The sequence below is a fragment of the Narcine bancroftii genome, chromosome 7 (assembly GCF_036971445.1).
Source record: "Narcine bancroftii isolate sNarBan1 chromosome 7, sNarBan1.hap1, whole genome shotgun sequence".
Classification (NCBI taxonomy): Eukaryota; Metazoa; Chordata; class Chondrichthyes; order Torpediniformes; family Narcinidae; genus Narcine; species Narcine bancroftii.
In genome coordinates this window covers 167,006,925-167,029,986 of record NC_091475.1, presented here as the reverse complement: position 1 = coordinate 167,029,986, position 23,062 = coordinate 167,006,925, and the positions used below count along the sequence as shown (strand labels likewise).

The 23,062-nt window shown below is 40.0% G+C and overlaps 1 protein-coding gene across 1 annotated transcript in view; it reads right to left on the bottom strand.

Annotated features, from left to right (window-relative positions):
- The window catches only part of LOC138739337 (E3 ubiquitin-protein ligase SH3RF3-like), a 380,804-nt gene that overhangs the window by 68,664 nt on the left and 289,078 nt on the right, over window positions 1-23,062 (bottom strand). Inside the window, exon 4 of the mRNA XM_069891161.1 lies at window positions 13,126-13,473. Within this exon, the coding sequence (XP_069747262.1) occupies window positions 13,126-13,473 (348 nt within the window). The remainder of the gene's footprint in view (window positions 1-13,125; window positions 13,474-23,062) is intronic.

Below are 23,062 nucleotides of genomic sequence, written 5' to 3'. Positions count from 1 at the left end.
AAAACACTAAAAAGGTGTTTGGGACTGTTCACTTACTAAGCCCCATGGGTCCCCAACTATGGCGACAGGGCCTGCCCACTTATAAAAGCCTCCGTTTTCCCACTGTGCCCAGCAGCCACCAGAGCATTCAGGGACATTAGGGACCATATCACTAAAGCTACCATGCAGTCCATAGATGAGTCAATCCCATTTCAAGTAGAAACGGATGCATCCGATGTGGATCTGGCAGCCACCCTAAACCAGGACGGAAGACCGGTTGCCTTTTCCTTGCAGGGATCAGAGGTAAGACACTCAACAGTAGAAAAGGAGGCCCGAGCCATTGTGGAAGCAGTAAGACACTGGCGACATTATCTGGCGTGCAAACACTTCACCCTTGTCACGGACCAACAGTCTGTGACTTTTATGTTTGATAACCAGAACAGGGGGAGAATTAATTATGACATTCTATACCACCCCGGGAGACTCAACAAGCCCCCGGATGTGCTGCCCAGAGGTACTTGTGCCATCCTTAACCACACGTCCCAGTTGCAGAGCTTGCACAATGGGCCACCCTGGGGGTCGCTAGACTGTTTCACTTCATTAAAACCCAAAACTTCCCATTTTTGGTAGAGGAAGTGAGGTCAGTGAACAAGAGCTGCCCCATCTGTGCGGAATGCAAACTGCAATTTTACCGGCCAGACAAAGCCACCCTGATAAAAGCTACCAAACCTTTTGAGCGCCTCAGCCTTTATTTTAAAGCCCCGCTCTCGTCCAATAATAGAAATGTCTATTTCCTAAACGTAATAGATGAATATTCCCGTTTCCCCTTCACAATCCCATATCCTGATGTATCAGCAGCCACTGTTATAAAATGCCCCCAACCCATCTTCAGCATATTTGGGTATCCGAACTACATACACACGGACAGGGGTGCTGCATTCATGAGCGCAGAAATATAGCAGTACCTGCACGAGAGAGGGATTGCTACCAGCCGCACTACAAGTTACAATCCCAGGGGGAATGGACAAGTCGAAAGGGAAAATGAACTATCTGAGAAGCGGTCCTCTTGACCTTAAAAGCAAAAGATCTGCCCATTACTAGATGGCAAGAAGTGTTGCCAGAAGCCCAACACTCTATACATTCTTTGTTGTGTACTGCCACTAACATGACCCCACATGACCGTATCTTTTCTTTCACGAGGAAAGCCACGACAGGCACAGTCCTGCCTAAATGGATGGTGATACCGGGACCTATTCTCCTCCGGAAGCACTGCAGACCCCACAAAGCGGACCAGCTTGTGGATCAAGTGGAGTTGAGGCACACGAACCCTCAGTACGCCTTCATCATATTCCCAGATGGAAGAGAAGACTCAGTGGCCACCAGGGATCCACGCCGGCCGGATGTGTGAACAACGCGGAGGAAACACAGATGTCTATTGATCAACAAGGAGCGCAGCAGTAGTCACTAGAACAGTCGTCCATCGAGTCACCCCAGAGGACTATACCACCCACCCTGGAAATCAGGACCCTGGGTACTCCCTCACCACCCTAGACTTGATGGCAGGACCTAATCCCATACAAGAGGATCCCCAGCCCACACGGCCACATGGCCATCTAGTACTTCCCACTCCCACACCTCCACCAAGAAAGGCTGAAAGGCAGACCGCACTCCCCACCCCTATACCACTACCGAGGAGGTCCGGAAGGCAATGGAAGCCACAAAAAATTTTGGACTTATTAACTTACAAACAAGGGAAGGAGGAGGGGGTGGGGAGGAATAACAATTTTTTAAGGGGGGGGTGAATGTGATGATATGTAATTACACCACTAGGTCACCAGGGGTCATCCCCATGACCTTATAATATAAAGCAGTCCAGAGCCATATTAGTTTATTAAAGCTGTCTTATACTCGCACTGCTGATTTGGTTATTGTCAGTACACATATTTCAGTCTCATTGTGTATCCCACTGTTTAGTGTAAGAGTGACCAAACTTGCTTGACATAAGAGGCACATACGATAAACTTTAAATGTTTGAGAGCCGCAAGACGTAAAAAACATTATACACATTTTTACTCTTACATGCACATTTTGTTACAAAAATATGAAGAAATATATGTATTTCTTATGTATGTACTTTTCAAACTGCTAATTTATATTAGTTTCAATAATTTAAAAAAAGTACTTGTACTATATATAGGCATTCTGAATAAAAGTTGAATTTTGTGGACCAATTTTTGAGGTAAAATTTAGGGGGAGGTTCAATCATTACACACGTACTACTTTTGACTGTGGTAAGTATCTGCGTCACTCGATGCACCTGGAGCTCAGATGGGTGGTAAGTCCATGGTTGGGCTGTGGGGAGCTCGGATAGGCAGTTAGTTGGGGTGTTGAGAGTTCCAGTGGGCAGACGGCTGGGGCCTAGGTGAGAATCTGCAGTTGGAAGCTCTGGAGGGCATGTGGCCATTGCCTGGGTGAGTGACAGTGGCTGGGGCATCGGGAGCTTAGATGGGCAAGCAACCAAGGCCAAAAATAGGGGGATTGACTTTTACTTGGATATATACAGTATACTTATCTTTGTGAGGTTTTTCAGTTGGTTGTTTTTCCAGACTCTTTTGTGTAGTCTTCCAAAGGCGCTATTTGCCTTGGCGAGTCTGTTGTCTATCTCATTATCGATCCTTGCATCTGATGATATGGTGCAGCCGAGATAGGTAAACTGGTTGACCGTTTTGAGTTTTGTGTGCCCGATGGAGATGTGGGGGGGCTGGTAGTCATGGTGGGGAGCTGGCTGATGGAGGACCTCAGTTTTCTTCAGGCTGACTTCCAGGCCAAACACTTTGGCAGTTTCCGCAAAGCAGGACGTCAAGCGCTGAAGAGCTGGCTCTGAATGGGCAACTAAAGCGGCATCGTCTGCAAAGAGTAGTTCACGGACAAGTTGCTCTTGTGTCTTGGTGTGAGCTTGCAGGCGCCTCAGACCTCACAAAGATAAGCGTATACAGAGCCGTTGTCATACCCACACTCCTGTTTGGCTCCGAATCATGGTTCCTCTACCGGCATCACCTACGGCTCCTAGAACGCTTCCACCAGCGTTGTCTCCGCTCCATCCTCAACATCCATTGGAGCGCTTTCATCCCTAACGTCGAAGTACTCGAGATGGCAGAGGTCGACAGCATCGAGTCCACGCTGCTGAAGATCCAGCTGCGCTGGGTGGGTCACGTCTCCAGAATGGAGGACCATCGCCTTCCCAAGATCCTGGTGAGCTCTCCACTGGCTACCGTGACAGAGGTGCACCAAAGAAAAGGTACAAGGACTGCCTAAAGAAATCTCTTGGTGCCTGCCACATTGACCACCGCCAGTGGGCTGATATCGCCTCAAACCGTGCATCTTGGCGCCTCACAGTTTGGCGGGCAGCAACCTCCTTTGAAGAAGACCGCAGAGCCCACCTCACTGACAAAAGGCAAAGGAGGAAAAACCCAACACCCAACCCAACCAACCATTTTTCCCCTGCAGCCGCTGCAACCGTGTCTGCCTGTCCCGCATCGGACTTGTCAGCCACAAACGACCCTGCAGCTGACGTGGACTTTTACCCCCTCCATAAATCTTCGTTCGCGAAGCCAAGCCAAAGATACAGTAGACTGTACTTCCCAAATATTTTCAATCACAAGTACGCCCACTGAAGCTACCATTGTGAGCACCAGCTTGTATATTGGCTGAGACAGGAATCATATTTTGGCGAGTCACACATTATATGTCAAAGAGCTGCATATGGCTTGAGAGCCGTGGTTTGCCCACCCCTGGTTTAGTGGAACCTTTCTACATGTGGTACAGCAGAGACACACAGCAATCTCTATCAGAATGATGAATCCATACCGACCAACTAAAAAGAAGGACTCGAACCAAGATGGATGATCACAAATGAAGGAGCAGGAACCCTGAGGAAATGCTCTTCTTCCTCCCTCCCATGTATATTCCCTCTACAGTTGCTCCAGCTGTCTTGGAGAGAGTTCCTTGAAAACTGGCTGCTTTCTGATGCTTAACCTTGAAGGTTGTTATTTAATGCACAAGTCAAGGCAAATACAAGTTTCAACTCCAGATTTACTTTGCAGGTCATTCGAATGGATGATAATGATACCCATTTAAAACACAAAATAAAGTAGGGCACAAACTACCAGTTATAGAACTGACAGCAGTGTTTATCTATGTTACCAAGCATCAGCGAACAAGACTCTAGCAATCATATTGATTACTCCGGAAAGCAGATCTTCATTGTCCCCAACTTGTTAGCAGCCTGAACCTTGGCCACATTGTTTGTTCCCGCAGGACCCTTGCTGCAATCATCCTGCTGGGAGTCTCTCATTGGTGGTGAAGACCTGCCTGGATAGTCTGGCCTTCAACTCAGAACCTGCCTTTTATCTCGTGTTAAACAGCACCGAACAGGTCCATGCTGACCAGGTTGGCACTCAGGGCTGCACTTATTCCACATTTTTCTACACCCTATCCATCTTTAAATGTTAAATTTGTATTCACATCAGCCTACATTCTCTAGCTCTTGAAGTTCCATACCTCTCAACATCCAACTCTCCACAAAGTGCTAGCCCTGAAATAATGGTAGGAAATACAGATTGCCTGAGATTAAATGAATCTCACAAACAGCCTGGATAAACTGCGTCCACCACAAGAAAAATCTTCTTTCCATGACTTGAGCATTCTCTGCATGGTGTAAGTCAGCCAGCCCTGGAACAAGCTGGAAGCTGACAGAACCTGATCAGCAGATTGGTGCAAGTAAGTAGCTGGAGATATGCCCACAAAGGGTTGCAAGTTATGGATGACTTGGAAAATTTCAGCCTCCACATGCTTTGCTAACCAGAAAATTCAAGAAAGGAACATGGAACCTCTCAAGCTCTGAAAGAATACTGTGTGGACTTGATCTCTTCCCTCAGTATCCCCAGTTGCATTCTTGGAGCTTCAGTGTCTGTCACAGCTCGCGTAAATAAAAATCACTACAGAAGCTCCTATGGTAAAGGAAGGTTTAAGTGTTTAAAAGGTAGCACACTGTAGAAGTCAGAATAATGAGAGCGAGTGGCCTTCGAAATGGCTGCACTGCATATAACATTACAAAAGCCTGGTTGAGTGGATGACTGCCCAAACTCAAATCTGCTTTCAATCAATAAGCCCCCTCCCCTCCCTCAGCAAAGCTCCAAATAAGCAAACCACAAGGTCAGTTGGCACTATACATAACATATCCATGGGAAGTTTGCAGTCCATTTGAGAAGTTGGATGAACATTCACAGAAAAATCATGTAATCACACATCCCATTCAAGAAAATACTATTTTTTCAATGTATTGCTTTGAAAACGTCAGTGGCATGTGATATAAATCAAGGCACGTACTCCCAATTTTACCTGTACAACTAAATGCAGAGATTTAAATATAAAAAATTAGGCTGAATCTCCAGTATGGCACTATAGGACATAAGTCTACCAGTTATTTGATGGTGAGGTTGACAGTATATTTTCATACACATAAGTACAATGTACAAATGCACCGAAATTCTTACTTGCAGCAGCCATGCATGTCCACTAGATACAATAGTATTTATTACATTATCACAAGCCAAGACAAAAAAAAGTAAATATAAATGCTAAACAAATAAATGGACAAACAAGCAAATAAATAAATAGATTGCTAACTAGAGATACTGTTGTCTCCATTAGCTAGAAGGGCTAAGATCATGATCAGTCCAACATTTTCCCATTTCAACATGCCAGACTTGGGATCCTTTGCTTCACTTCACTACTCCTCTATCCTTCAAAAAAAAAGCTTTGATTTTGCATTTTGATAATGAGTTTGGCTTCAAACACCAAAAACGATTTATCATAAAATCACTATTTCCAATTCTACAATGACGTACATTCCCATTCAAAAGCAACGTTCTGTCCGCAGGGAGGACCTGTGCTGCTTGTTCCTGCCTCTTTAATTCTACTGCCACTCTGATCACACTTACTGTGGCCGCCTGCACTATTTAGGGAGACCCAATGTAAGCTTAAGTGACAGCACAAACTTCCATCTGGACACGTTGCAGCCGTCTGACTCAGTATCAAATTATTCCACCACACAATAATTTTGTCTGTCTAGATCAGGATTGGCTGTTCTTGCTGCTGATGGTTGGCTCAGTTTATATTCCTCTATTCCTACACCCTGACCTGCTATTTGCACCACATTGCTCTTCCTCACGATCTCTAACTGCCCCATAAATGACTCATTTCCACAGTAATCCAGGTCTGAAAGGATCACAGATATTCCACCAATCTTTTCTGCAACTTAAAACTCGCTTTTTTTTGTTTCTTCGCCAATAATCAGGAAGGGTCTTCAACCTGAAATGTTTGTTCTGTTTCTCTTTCTGCAGATGTTGTTGACTCTCTTTCTGACTTGCTGAGTGTCTCCAGCTCCTTTTGCTTTTGTTTCAGATATCCAACATTTGTGGCTTTTAAAAAAATCTACACTGTATTCATGTTCCCCCGCCCCCTTCTCAGCTCTTTGAAGCATTCATTTCAAAATCTTTATTTTCACATCCCTTTACCCTCTTAACCATCTCTTGTTAAAGACGACAGCCTACATTCCAACTACTGGAAAAGCCCTCATTTCCAGCACCCATGGGATTGGTAGATGCTGGATAAGAGCATTTTCCAGTTACTAGAGATTGCGTATTGCAGAATTGGCAAACTAATAGCGAGGTGCGGCAACTTTCAACTTTTTTTACCTATTTATTTTCCACAATTTTTTTTTGCCGGTTGCTTGAGGTTGCCTGTTGCTTGCATTTCGGTAACAGGGGTTTTACTGTAGACTACATTTCAAATTATCCGAAAACCACTTCACCAAAATTCTCAGTTATCTGCAAAATCTTTCAGCGGTGACATGTCACACGTTTTTTTAAAGTTGATTATTTTTACCTGCAGTGCTCCAGTGGGACCCTGACACACTGTTAGTGCCATTCTGAATCCAACTGAGCTCTCGTGTCCTCAAGCGCACTCAAGGTACGAACTAAATTTTATTTCATGCACAAAAAACTTTTGCTTGTTCTTTAGTTGTTGTTTTATGCTGATGCTACTGGGCTGGGATCGGATCGGGTACCTCGGGCTCCCAGGCAGGATCGGTGACGGCAGTGGGGAGCTGTCGGGCTCAGTGATGGTGGTGGGGAGGTGTCAGGCTCGGCGATGGCCAGTTCAAGTATTCTGCTGCTTAAACTGGGCTGTTTAAAGGCATTTCTCAGATATCTGAAAAATGCAGTTAACTGATACACATCCGGACCCAAGCATTTTGGGTAATTGGAAATGTACTGTATCACCTTCAAGCTATCTGATTCCAACTAATTCTAAATTTTCTTACTCATGCTCCAGTTAAAACATGTTTTATGAGCTCTTTGATAAATCAAGGTCATGCACTGTGAAGCTCCTCAAACCCTTCTGCCGTAGTGACATACCTGATTTTTCTTTTCATAGATTTCCTGCTCTGGAGAATGATGTTTCATCAGTTTGAACATGTACAGTCGATTATAATAAACTTGAACTTGAATTCTCTGTGAAATCATTTCCTCACCTTTAAATTCCTCCACCAGATTATTAAAAATTCATGTCCCTAATTGAAATTGGTTAAGTTTTCCTCAGACAACAAACTGATCATATTCTTCAAATCTTTATTAACTTCATTGCCTCAAACATGAGTCATTTTGTGTGGTCAAAGTTAGGAATATCCTGAGAGCTTCCATTAATGCACTAATTATAACTTTATTGCCAAATAAACACAAATATCTTTCCAGTATATTTTAGCAAGTTTATGGCAGAAGGTGTCAACAGTTATGAGAAAAGTCCGAGCTGTATATAAATACAGGTGGTATTAGAATTAGAAATCCTAACACAAAACAGTCTACCAGATGACTGCAATTGTTTTATTCTCCATTAACTGTAACAAACAACTGCAGAGAATCATTTTTTTACATTAATATATGACAAACATAAAGTAATTTTTCAGGTTATTTGTTACAAAATAAAGCAAGAAGGGTTCTTTTGTTAACAGACCAACAGGTTATCTCTAACATTCATACAGCTGTGTATAGAACACAAAGGAAGATCAATTAGCACACACCAAATGCAGCCCTGTTGTGGGGTTCATTCAGGAGCTTGATAGCTGCAGGGAAGAACCTACCTTTAAGCATCTTAAAGTGTACTTTCACACACTTGAGCCTTCTCCTCAATGGTTCAGGATGTGATGGGTTTTTCATTATGTTATCTGCCTTTCCTAGATGGTGGGAGATGTAGGTAGACTCCATGAAGGAGAGAGAAATTTCCTTGATGCTCTGATCTGCATTCACTACCATTGTGGCTTCTTCCAATCTTGAGCAGTGCAGCTCCCATATCATGCTGTGATGCATCCACCAAGTGTGCTTTTGATAGTGCACTTGTAGAAATGGTTGAGGAATAGGGGTGGGGGGATTCATGCTAAACTCCCTTAGTTTACCCAGAAAGTAGAGAAATTGGTGCACTTTCTCAACTATCTTAACAGAAAATTGGAAATCTACACCACTGAACATGCAATCCAGCATTACTGTTTCCTATATACCAAGGTATGGAAGATTATAGACTGTGCTGGTAAATGGGAGCAGTACAGAGGGGTACGTGATGGTTGGCATGCTTTAAATGGGCCAAGGGGTCTGCTTCTATGCTGCATTAATCCATGACTCACAATAACAAACACTTTAAATCTGAGAACCTTAAAATGAGAGGAAATATGTTCTAGTGAAGCTTGAGGCAAAAACAAATGTTTGCTAATCTCTTGTACAACTGGTCTTACAGGCAACTAAGTATTGAATACAAGTAACTGAATAAAATGAGACATACAACTTACAATTCTACAGTTTTTATGGTATTATTGGGGCAAAATGTCATAACGTGCCTCCAGAGATATGAATCGGTGAAAAACAAGAATGTGAGATAGGATGAAATGTTCAGTATTAATCTTAATAAGATTACACAAACCTGGAAGCACATGGCGGCCTTTGTCACTGAATAAGATTATTGCCATTAACACCTGAATGCTCTCCATTCACTTAGTCCAAAAAAAAATGATAAAGTATAAAATGAATGTCTCATTGCCCCAGCTCTTTCAAGATTGAAAATCTGAAAGATTTACATTCCTGAGAGAGAAAAAAAGTATTCTCCTTTCTCATTCTTAATGGGATTGCCCATTATCCTGAGAACACTGATACTATATTCCTCCACCAGAGGAAAAATCATCTTGGCCTCTGTTCTATCTTCCTAAAATCCTCTACACTGGTACGTCACTTTGTGTTCCCTGGAATGACAGCATCAGTATCTTTAGGAGTTAGTATTGCTTGATATATAGAGAGCGCTGTTACTGACAGAACAGCTGTGTTAGACTGTGGTGTTAATTCCTACACTCTTCTGCAATCCACTTGAGCGTTGCAACTGCTTAGCACTACACTTGGCTAACACTGTGTATGTGTGGGTCACAGCTGGGCACAAGGCTCCTATGTTGACAGACGGTCAGGATCAAATGGTTTCATCTAATTTCTTCCATGGACCACCAGTTCTCAGGGATCAGGAGAATGGAATCAGAATCAGAATTTATTGTCATGCATGTCACAAAATTTGTTGTTTTGCAGCAGCGTCATTAGTATAAATATTTCTATAAATTAGGGAAAGTGAGGTAGTATCTGTGGTTCATTGTCCATTCATAAATCTGATGGCAGAGAAGAAGGAATTGTTTTTGTACCATTGGGTTTTCGTCTTCAGGCTCCTTACCTCCTTTCCTGATGGTAGCAGTGAGAAGAACACTGGGTGGTAAGGGTCCTTGAGGATAGAGGCTGCTTTCTTAAATGTCTTTGATGGCACTGGTCAAGTTCACAATTCTCTGTAGTCTTATCCTGTCCTGTGCATTGGCATCTCTATACTAGTAGTGACGCAACCAGTCAGAATGCTCTCCACAGTACACAAGTAGAAATTCGGAGTAGGCGCTACCTGATCCCAGCAATGGCGCAAACCTATTTGTGAACTTTCATTCATAATTCACCCCTTTCAGTGTGATGTCTTCCTCATTTTATCATGAATTATTGGTGAAGACCAGAGATTGAGACCTATTGATCCAATTTCTAGGCTTAAATAAGCCTGGTCCATTGGCAATGGCAACAATTACATTTGATAAAATAGAGGCATGAAGACTCTGCTTGGTTGATTTACAACAAGAAAGGCCCATTCCAATTAATTGATGTGTGCTATAACATTTCTATATGTGAATTATGCAAATGAATCCAACATCCAACCATGTACCCTTCTCATAGTTCTCTCCCATCCACATACTCCATTTCTTCAATCTAAATCATTAGTATAACTTGTAAATAGCTGACCACACACTGATCCCTGTGACATCCTGCAGTTCCAACTTATCCATCATTTCTGATTGCCCTCAACATGTTAGGTCCCTATTTTGTGGAGCTAACTTGTAAGTGCATCTTATTAGCTACCTTTTGGAAATCCTATGTACATCAAAACCACAGGTTCACCTTTATCACTATCAATATTTCTGCACGTCTTTTATAAAGCACTTTCTGGGGCAAAAAATATTCTATTCCTGAAGCACAGAGGAACTCAGGTAAGTTTGGACTGTGGGCTATAGGGGTGGAGTGGGGCTGCAGCTGAGAGAAACTGGGAGAAGATCTCGGAGGTGGGATGCTGAGATCCAAGGGTGACATAAGGGCATTGGAGAAGCAATCAGTGGAGGAGGGCTTTGGTTTTGGGCATAATAATTCTAGGGTAATAGATGGAGAAAGAGATTTTCACAATGCCATAATGTTCACTAGAATTCACTTGACTGAACTGCAAGTGATTGGATCCATCTGTGTGTAAGTGTATCACATATACAGAGGACCTGGAACAAATCTGGTACCTGTGTTCTAAGCAATCACATTTATTAATCAAGACGTTTGAGTTTTTTTTCCTTTACCACATAAAAGCAATGGCTCCTGCGTAATAATTTCTTGGGATCTCTAATGTAATAGAATTTAAAAAATAGTATTTTGATTACTGGTAATTTCATCTTTCGTCTGTCTTTAAATAATGTGAGGTAGGGAACCAACAATTAGTGAAACTATACAAATAATAAATAACCACTTGCTCTCTGGAATAAGAAGAGACATTAGTCAGATTTTGATATTCTATTGCTGCAAGATTGTTTGGATGATTAGTAAAATTTTTTTAAAAGTTCACATATATGACTTTGTTCCATATATTTCTGATTTCTACTACAGTATATACAGTGTCCTCCATAATGTTTGGGACAAAGACATTTTTCCTTTATTTGCCGCTGTGCTCCAGAGTTTTAAATTTGTAATCAAACAATTCACATTTGATTAGAGTGCACATTCCAGATTTTATTCAAGGGCATTTGTATACTTTTTGGTTTGGCCATGTAGATATTACAGCACTTTATATGCAAGATCCCCTCATTTGAGGGCACGATAACATTTGGGACACAGCAACGGTATGTATGTTAAAGTATTCATGTTTAGTGCCTTTTGCATATCCATTGTAGAAGATAACTGCTTGAAGTCTGTGATTCATAACATTACCTGGTGCTGAGTATCTTCTTTGGTGATGCTCTGATGCAGTCATCTTCAGCTTTGGGGATTTTTCTTTTTTCTGATGAGAATTCTTCTGTCATCATCAGTTGAGATCTTCCTTGGTCTACCAGTCCCTTTGTGATTACTGAGCTCCCCAGTACTCTCTTTCTTGATAATGATGTTCCAAACTGTAGATTTTGGTCATCCTAAAGTTTGGATAATGACCTTTATGGTTTTATTCCTATTTTTTTTAACCTCCTACTGGCTTCTTTTATTTTTATTGGCACAACTCTAGTCCTCATGTTGAAAATGGCAACTACAGGTACACGATCCTTTATCCGGACATCTAAAATCTGGAAAACTCCAAAATCCGGTAGGTGGAGAGAGAGACGGGGCGGCCGAGGGACTGGCACTTGGGGGAGGCGGCCAGGTGACTGGAAGGGGGTGGGGGTGAATACAGCAGCACAATTCGGGTGGGCTTTCCGAAATCCGAAAAAATCCGAAATTCGGAACACACTGTCCCCCAAGGTTTCCAGATAAAGGATCATGTACCTGTACAGGCTCCAAAGGTGATCAAAAGCTTGGAAGTTCTCTTATACCTGCACTGATGAAGCAATTAAATGTACCTGAGTAATCACAAACACTTGTGAAGCCAAATGTCCCAAACATTATGGTGCCCTAAAATGGGGGGACTATATATAAAAAGCACTGTAATTTTTACATGGTCAAACTAAAATATATACAAATAACCTTGAATAAAAACTGGAATGTGCACTTTAATTACATGTGAATTGTTTGATTACAAATTTAAAACTCTAGAGCACAGTGGCAAATAAAGGGAAAAACATGTCTTTGTCCCAAATATTATGGAGAGTGCTGTATGTGGCTGAAAATTTTGCTAAAATGCCAAAAGTTCATAATTCTTATTAAGTGACAGGTACATTCTGACTTACAGATCACTGATTGTTGCTACAGCACGTATGATAGAGAATCTCCCCTTCAATAGGTGAGACCTGACACTGGTTCATGCATGACAGAGAATCTTCCCCTTCGACAAGTTAGATGTGACACTAGTTCAGCAACTTCATGAGTACAGCATTGGATTTTGTTCAGAATGACAAGGATTTATCAGCAAATTTGGGATTTTATGGTTCACATAACTGGGCATCAAAAATGATGCAATCCCCATAATCAAACCTGCAAAGCTGTTCCATATGAGTGTAATATTTCCTGCGTTCCACTCTGGCAATCTCAGTGGTCTCCTGGAGCACACTAATTAATAACGTTCAATATTTTTTCATATGGTTGACCTTTCATATGATTTTTGCGATGCATTTTCTTTCAATACACAGGACCAAGAATTAACTCTGAGGGAGAGTATAGACTGAATTCCCTCCAGATTTCTACAAATGAACTACAGTCCTTATGGATTATAAAAGGCTAAAATATTGCAATTCCTGATTGTAATTTTAGATCGATTGAAGAAACAGCCCATATATTTTTAAGATGATTTTACCTGGGTAGGAGCACTAGATGACAAAGGTGGAACTTCTCCAATCTTTGCAATAGCTCTGGGATCACTGGAACTTATGAGAAGTGGTGCGCTGATTTCCATCGAATGCCTGTTGCTGATTGATTGGGAAGACTTGTGCGACATGCTGAACGAAGTGAAGGAGTGTCGTTTCTTGGCATTTTTCTTGCCATCGATACGTCTGTGAACAGCGCAAGCAGCCCCGGCACTGCTTAAGGGAGAGCTTGAAGCTGGGCTGGCATTGGTAGCAGCTGATGGAGCTGCATCACTGTTTTGAGTAACTGGCAGACACTTTTTATCCATCTCAATCAGTTGTTTTGCAGTAGAATTAAGCTGTGTGAAAGAAATAAACAAAAGTCATTGAAGCTCAGTAAAAATAATCTTATCGAGCAAGTCAACACACTTCCTCATAATCAAGGCAGTATGAAGCAGAGGAATGTAGGAGAAGGAATAGTGGAAGATAATGATGGTTGGGCCATGTGGTCAGAGGAATAGTTGAATACAGTGGAATGTGAGATGTTGCATTTTGGGAAGTCCATGAGGAGTAAGGAAATGAGGAATGCTGTAGGGCAGAGGCATATAGGAGCACAGATACATAGTACCTTGAGAGTAGTGTCACAGGTAAAGAGGGCAGTCAAAAAGGCTTTCGGCGCATTGACCTTCATTAATCAGAGGACTGAGAATAGATGTTGGGAGGTCGTATGGCAGTTGTATGAGACACAGTGAGGCCACACTTGTATTGTGTTCAGTTTTGGCTACCATGCTATAGGAGACATGTCGTCAAGGTGGAGAGAGTTCAGAGAAGATTTATGAATCCCAGCAGCCAGCATTTGTCCTACATTTCACTCAATCCAACCTATTCATGTATTCGTTCAATTGTTTTCTTAAACATTGCAATAGTAGCTGCTTCACCATCAACTCTAGCTACTCATTTTATACTCCTATCACACGCTGTGTAAAAAAAACCCCTTCAGATTCCTGTTAAATCTCTTTCACCTCACCTTAAACTGGTGTCCTCTGGTTACCGATTCCCTCTACTCTAGGTAAAAGACTCTACATTCCTCCCATGATGCCGTATTACTCTCTGAGATCACCCCTCTTTCTCCCATGTTCCAAGGAATAAAGCTGTAGTCTGCTCAGCCTCTCCCGATATGTTCCCAGGTCCTGGCAACATCCTCAACAATCTTCTTTGCACCCTCTCTATCATGACAACATCTTTCCTGTAGGATGGTGACTAAATACTCCAATTGGGGTATCACCAACATCTTATACAACTTCAACATGACCTCCCAACTTCTATACTCAATACTCAGACTGATGAAAGTCAAAATGATGAAAGCTTTTTTGACCACCCTGTCTAGCTGTGATGCCAGGGTTCTATCTACCTGTACTCCTGGATCTCTCTGCTCTACAATATTATCCAGAGCTTAAAACAACTATGAAGAAAATCCACATCAATCTGGGGGTGGAAAAGGAACTGTTAACTCAATGAAGGATTTCAATCTCAAACATTGTTTGAGATTATCTCAAACTTGGCACTGGCTAATCAAGAACCTATCAATCTCACTCAGCCTTAAATACACCCAATGACCTGGCCTCCACAACTGCCTGTGGCAACAAATTCCACAGACTTGCCAGTGTATCTCTGTTCTAAGCAGATGCCCTTTAATCCTGAATATGTGCCTATTTGTCCTGGACTCTCCCACCATGTGAATCAACCTTTTTACATCTACTCTGTTCACACCTCTCAACATTCAAAATGTTTCAATGTGAATACCAACCCCCCCCCCCCCCATTCTCCTAAATTGTAACAAATACAAAAGCTGACAAATGTTCCTTATACGGTAACCTTTTCATTCCCAGAATCATCGTAGTGAACCCATTTTGAACCCTCTCCAATGTCAGCAGATCTTTTCTTAAATGAGGAGCCTAAAACTGCTCACAATGCTCCAAGTGAAGTTTCACCAGTGCCTTATAAACCCTCACGATGCATCCCACCTTAATAAGTGGCTACAAACACAGTAACGTTTTCTTTTGTTACCAGAAATCACAGATTGACCTCTCATGTGAGTTGACTCCTTTGCAAGTCAGTTTGCAAGCTCTGCGGTGCAGGGTATAGTCATGATTTTTTTTAAAAAATTATTTTCCATTTAGATCAAAACATATACAGTATTTATCCATAACATAAAAATAATACAAACTATGACACAAAAGTAATAGTTTTTTATATATTTTCTCCCCCCACCCCCAAAAAAGTAGGGAAAAAAGGAAAAGGAAAAGAAAAAGCGAGTCTAATAAACCTATATATTTGAATTAATTAATTGGAGTTTACATAACAATCTTAAACCATAACTAATTAGGGCGGATTGGATAGGGGCATGGTGAACGCTGCAGGTAAATTCATAGCAATAAAATCCATGTTGGGGTTCCAAATCTTATCAATTTTTTCTGGTTGATTTTGTCAATTATACGTTATTCCCTCTAATGATATACAGGCACACAATCCTTTATCCAGAACCCTTGGGGGACAGTGTGTTTCGAATTTTGGATTTTTCTGGATTTCGGAAAGCCAGATTTAAGCCCACCAGAAATGTGCTGCCGTATCCATCCCCATCCCCTTCCAGTCGCCCTGCCGTCTCCCCCCACCTCCCTCGCCCCCCCGACTCGGGCTGCCAGTCTCCCCCTCCTCGCCTGCCCGACTCAAGCTGCCGGTCTCCCGGCCGCCCGACTCGCTCTACCAGTCTCTCACCCACCCAACTCGCGCTGCCAGTCTCTCAGCGGCCCGACTCGCTCTACTGGTCACTCGGCCACCTGGTTTGCACTGTCGCCTCTCTCCTCACTTGCCGGATTTTGGAGCTTTTCAGATTTTAGATGTCCAGATAAAGGATCGTGTGCCTGTACAATTTAGTAATTCCATTCGCCATCTATTCAACCCCACAATATCACCAGATTTCCATGTCACAGCTATAGATTTCTTTGTTATTGCTACACTTAAAAACTTCTTTTGATAAATATCTAGCTTCAATTGGGAAATAAATATATTCTGAGATCCTTCAAAATTTGCGTCTTCAAAACTCATTCCAATAAAATACTGAAATCCTTCCAAAACTTATCTACCTTTTCACATTGCCAGATTGCATGCAGGAAAGATCCTACTTCTTTATTACATCTAAAACGTTGATCAGAACAATTCGAATGAGGTGCATGCAATTTGTATGGAGTATAATATAATTGATGTAAAAAATTAAATTGTACCATTTGATATCTAAGTTAGTTACACTTTCATAGCATAATTTTGACCATACTTCTTCTTGAATCTGTATATTTAAATCTTTTCCCATCTGAATATGGATTTGAATAAATCCTTTTTCTGAATAGTTTTTTGTAATTTGATATTTATATTAGTAATAACTCTTTTAATAAATGTATCCATTATTAGATATTCAAATGGTAATTTAAAATTCCTCCCTAATTTTCTTAAATCTGATTTAAGTTGATAATGAAAAAATAGTATTGTGGTATATTATACTTATCTTTCAATTGATCAAAAGACAAAAAATCACCAAAAATTCCCTTTTTTAAATTCCAAAATTATACCAAACATCGAAATAATGATTACTAACCGTAAAAGAAATGAAAGGATTTTGATTTGATATCATTTTAGCCAAATTCTTCATTCCTCTTTCTACATGTACTCCATTCCACACTTTGAGTATATGCTGCAAAATTGGTGTATCTGATTTTCCTTTTAATAATCCCTCATGCTATTTATATAAAATGTGTTCAGAATTACTTTCTCCTATTTTACTCATTTCAGTTTGCACCCATGCAATCTTTTCATTGGTCTGATAACAAGAAGTCAAAAATCTAAGTTGAGCTGCTTTATAATAATTCTTAAAATTAGGCAATCGAAGTCCCCCTTGATCAAATTTCCATGTTAATTTTTCCAATGCCATCCAAGGTGTTTTATCCCTCCAAATAAATCTTCTTGCATTTTTATTCAAATACTGAAAAAACATTATTGGTACAAAAATTGGTAAAGATTGAAAAAGGTATTGTACTCTAGGAAAAAATATTCATCTTCGTACAATTAATCCTTCTATTAAAGAAATTCGCAAATCTTTCCATCTTAATAAATCTTCTTTAATCTTCCTCAATAAAGGTTTAATAAATAAATTATTTAAATTCCTACATATTTAATTGCACCAATCTCTTATTTAAATTTTGTCCTTTTCTTAACTTGAACATAGTCTGTCTTGATTATTGGCATCACTACACTTTTATCAATATTTACTTTGAAACCCGATACTAACCCATACTCCGCCAATTGATCATTTACTATTTGTAATGAGCTTTCAGTGTTTGTAAGATATAATATTACATCATCTGCAAAAAGACTAATTTTATGTTCTTTATCAAGTATCTTAAAACCCTCAATCTCATTATCACTTCGAATCACCTCAGCTAATAAAAAAGGAGATAATGGATTGACATCCTTGTCTAGATGATCTTTCTAACAAAAAAGATTTTGATATTTGCCTTTAGCCTTCCAGTTTATAAAGTTTGTCAGAATTCCAAAAACCTTCAGTTCTTTAAATAAATAATCCTATTCTAATCTATCAAACACCTTTTCTGCATCTAAAGCTAAAGCCACTGATGGTATTATTTGTTTCTGAGCCATATAGAGGTATTTAAAATTATGAAGGGAATAGATAGACTAGGCGTAAATAGACTCTTTCCCCTGAGGGCAGGGGAAGTTGGAATAAGAAGGCATAAGTTAAGGGTAAGGGAACAAGAGGATGCTGTTTCATGCAGAGAGTAGTGGCAGAATGAATGATCTTCCAGAAGAGATAGTTGCGGCAGGGTCCCTTTTGTCATTTAAGAGAAGGTTGGATGTGTACATGGATGTGAGAGCTTTGGAGGGTCATGGGCAGAGAGTGGGAGGGGGGGAATCTAGTGGAGTTGTTTAAGTGAACCAGCGCAGACTCGAAGGGCCGACATGGCCTGTTTCCATGCTATTAAATGGTTATATGGTTATATCTATTAAACTTAAAAATCTAACAATATTATCTGCTGATCTTCTATTTTTAATAAAACCTCTTTGGTCCATATTAATCAATTTAGGTAAATATTTAGCTAATCTATTATCTATTAGTTTGGACAAAATTTTATAATCAGTATTCAGTAGTGAAATTGGTCTATATGCAGATGGAAGCAGAGGGTCCTTCCCTTTTTTTGGAATAACTGTTATTAATGCAGTTTTAAATGACTAAGGTAAGTCCCAAAGATCTTCCATTTGATCTAACAATCCCATAAATATCTGAATTAATAATTATTCATAAAACTCCAGAGACCATCTTCCTCTGGAGCCTTATTGTTTGGTAAAGACATCAATATATCATATAATTCTGTAACTGCAAATGGATTTGTTAATTCTATCTTCTCTTCTATGCTTAACTGTGGTAAAGTAATTTTGGACAAATATTCATCTATTTTATCCCCATCCTTCAAAGATTCCGATTGACATAATTTCTGATAGAATTTCATAAACTCATCATGAATACCCTGTATTTTGTAAGTAAGATTATCCGAATCTTCTTTTATAGCTACTATTGTTCTTGATACTTGTTCAGTCTTCAATTGGCATACTAAAATTTTATGAGCTTTATCTCCCAATTCATTATATTTTTGTCAGGTTCGTCTTGTATCCTCTCTACTCTATATGTTTGTACTGTATTAATTTATACAGCTAAGGTTAAAAAGAGAATGTATGTGCAAAGTTAATTCTTTGGAAAGGAAATAATAAAGATGGAAAAAGAATAGCAAAATTGAAGGAATGATGAACAAAGGAAAATATTGGATTTAAAGAAATTGAAGCTTAATAAAATTAAGCATGAAATTATTAGTTACAGAATGTTCATTCAGGTCGATAAAAAGTCACAAAAATCTTTCCTTTTCAGCAATGCTGCATAAAACCTCCATCTATATCCTATATTTTGCTCCTCCTCCAGTAAAACTGACATTACTAAAGGTGAATGGTCAGACAATATCCTTGCTTGATATTCAATACTATGAACTCTTGTCTGGAGTTGAGAGGCGATTAAAAACACATCTATACAAGAATATGCCTTAAGCCTATAAGAATAAAACAAATAATCCTTAACACCAGGATGCATCTTTTTCCAACTATCAACAAGTTTCATTTCATTCATAAAATTTTTCACATCCTTTGTCATCTTATTTTTAACCATAATTCCTCCTGATCTATCCAACTTGGAATCAAAGATACAATTAAAGTCTTCTCCCATAATTATTTTCCATTTTGCATTAGCTAACTGAATAAAAACATCTTGCATAAATTTGCCATCATCTACATTTGGTGCATATATATTCATCAAGGTCCAATATTCAGAATATATTTTGCAATTTATATTACATATCTTCCCACTTTATCAGTCATTACATCCAGTATTTCAATTGGTAACTTTTTTTTATTAATATTGATACTCTTCTGGCTTTAGAATTAAATGAAGAAGAAAATACCCTTCCTACCCATTCTCTCTTTAATTTCATATGTTCTATTTCAGTTAAATGAGTTTCTTGCATAAATTCATATAATTCAATAGCCCTTTTCTCTTTATCAGATTATGAATTCCATTAATATTAATACTAATAAATGACAATTTTCCTGCCATTAGACATCAAAATTAAAACCTATATCCCTTCAGCGTCCCCCTCTATCTTCCCATCCAACCCAACCCTCCCCATATAATATCTTACATCTATAAACAATCCAAGCTAAGAACCAAAAAAAAAGAAAGGAAGAAAAAAGAAGAAAGATAAGTAAAAACCCAAGAGGCACATTATGTTAAAGTGTCTCTATTACTCAGATCTGTATGGGATGCAAAACTGGTCGCATTAGTGCCCATGATAGTGTAGTGGTCAGCATCACATTCCCCACTAACTCACTCAAAACATCACAACACCCCTTACTATAAACTTATCAATAGATCTTTTAATCCATTAATCTTATCCAGTATATTAGATCACGCACAATATAGGTAAATCCTTCCTCCCCTTTTAAACTCTCTTGAAACTCAATGTATTTTCAGTTATAGCAAAACCTCTCAGTTATATAATGAATTCAAGTGTCTACAACCATCTGCTGATCTTTAACAGGCAATGAATCAGCATATACCTTTGCTTCATTAGGCTCAGTAAAAAATCTATTCCTCCCTCCCGGGATGAATACTTTCAAAACAGCTGGATATCTCAAACAAACGCATAGCCTTTTTTCCACTATACATCTTTAGCCAGATTAAACTCCTTTCTCTTTCTCAACAAATCAAAACTTATATCTGGATAAAAAAAATCTTATTTGCATTATAAATGAAAGGTGATTGTTTCGCTGCCAGCTCCAATATCTTCACTCTTACTTCATATAGAAGGAATCTGACAAGTATTGAACGGGACTTTTGGTCAGTTAGGTCTGAGTGCTCTATGGGCTCGTTCTATCTCCAAATCACCTTGAAATGCAGCCTGACCCAAAGATTCTGGTATCCACCATTGCAGAAATTTTTCCAAGTCTTGACCCTCGTCCCCTTCTTTAAGTCCAACAATCTTGATATTATTTCCGTCTACTAAAATTTTCCAAAACGTCTTTTCTTTAGCATTAACTGATCATACCTAGCAGCTGCTTCCACTTGTGCTTTCTTCATTTGATCTTTAAGATTTTGAATCTCTAATTCATTCCCTTTAAACTAACATTTGTTTCAATTCACCAGAAGTTAAAGAAGTTTCTGCACCTTTTTCTACTTTTTTTCTTGATTGTAGGTGGTTCTTGTTCTTTCCTTTGCTTTTCCAGGTTTTCTTCTTGATCACTGGAGCTGTGAATGTCTGGAATCTTTTAAAAATTTTTTTCGCGTGTACGCAGAGTCACTTCTTCACCCAATGTCAGCAGCCATTGTCAGGGGAGACCTTGTGCAGCAGTGTCCAAGGTCTCCCCGGTTTCTGGCCTCTCTACCTTACGGACAGCTCCAGGATCCTTTCTTAAGGTCGGCCTCTCTTCCTTGTTCCTTTTCTTGCTCATTTTCTTGTGCAGCAGTAAATTCTTGGTCAGGCATAATTTTTGAGTCACTGTATAGGACCAGAACTAATCCTATCGAATATTCTATTGTTCTTTCCTCATCTTACTGGCCTTTCTTCAACTGATCTCATGTCCATTTATAGTTTATTTGTAACATCTACAGACATTAATGTGCTGCTTCTCTTTTGAACTGTCGTGGAAAGACACAGGGGAAACATAGCTCCCTAACAGCAGCAAGAGGGTGAGAGAGACACCAGGGTGGCACCCAAACAAGGACTCCAATAGTGGAAAGTCTGCAGATCTGAGTAAGTGTGTGCCCAAATCATAAATGAATCCCAATCACAAAAGGTTGACCGACCATCTCTCCCCAAGAATGCTGCCTGACCTGCTGAGGCTCTCCGGCTTCCCTTGGTTTGTTCTGCAGTTCTTGTGTTTTTTTCAAGCTGCATCAGTTCAGACTTCAGCACCATAAGGCATGGGCAGCCAGAATGCTTTGTGAGATGAGATAATTTGGATTAGAGAGCTGCACTTGGCCAAACAGGAAGTGGGGATGGTCAGAATCTGACCAGACGATGCATGGACACAATAGTTCTGGCTAAGATAACATAGCTGAGCATCATGAAAAAGAATGGTACAGGGGTATAACCAGGCTGATAGCCACTGCTTGTGGAGACCACACTGAAATCCATCCAAACATTTGTCACTTCATGCTTTGGGAGAATAATCCCTATTTTCCACTATGGCCAGCTCAGAGCTACATGGCCAGACGGACACATGCAAGTGGAGGTGGAGTGAGGTTGACACATCAGCAGGTGTGGGGTATCCAGTGAAGCTCTGCTGGATGCCACTTGGCACCAGCCCTATTGCTCCTCAATCTAGCACAGTTAAGCAGGAGGAAAATGCATGTCACAGGCCAGTAACAGCAGAGAAGGATTCTTTGCTGCAGTAAACATCTATGATCTGCAGATGTTTACAGCAACGTCTCCTTGGTAAGCTGAAGGTCTCAGTCAAATAGTTGAGTGCTCCCTTCCTTAAGACTCTTAGCAATGATCTTTCCATTACTGGCTTTCACATGTACTTACATACATCCCTTTGCTTACATTCCTCACCTACACCCAGTTCTGGTGAGGATACCATAGGTTGAAAATGGGCCTGTCACAAAAATAACTATTTGTGGCCATCCAGAGAGGCCACTGATGTTGAAATCAATCAGCCTTCCAGAAGACTGGCTGCAGGTACAGGGAAGGAGCATCATCACAGTTCTCACAGAATCACATGAAAATTAAGTCAGAAGGGACCAAGTAAGCACATGGAAATTCAGTGCCCTTAATGTAACAAGCAGCAAAGAAATTGTATTTCAACACAAGAATCACAATATACTTGAATTTCATAGTTGACTATTTTGAAAAACTATCTGGAATTCTGACGGATCTCACAGTATTTGTCCTGTCCTTTCTCAGTTCTTTCAGTGATGCTTTATTAAATTCTACCTACACTTCTATTACATCATTTGAGAAAGTTGATAATACAATTTGCAATGTTATTTCACAGACATTTCATGGTGAGCTTTCATTCCTACTATTGGTACTGCAGATGATTTGTAATGTCAGGGGAGACCTTAAGACTCTGTGCAGCAATATCAGATCATGGATGAATACAAATGAGCAGGTAGCATTTGTACAGAAGGCAGTCTTTAAGACTTATTGACACTGCCAATGTTAGAGCTCACATCATGGCAAGGTAAGGTCCCTAAACCTCAGAAATTCATCACCTGCAGAACAGGTCCTTTGAATACTTTTCCAGAAAGATTGTGACTCAGTGTTTAGATTTTTATGG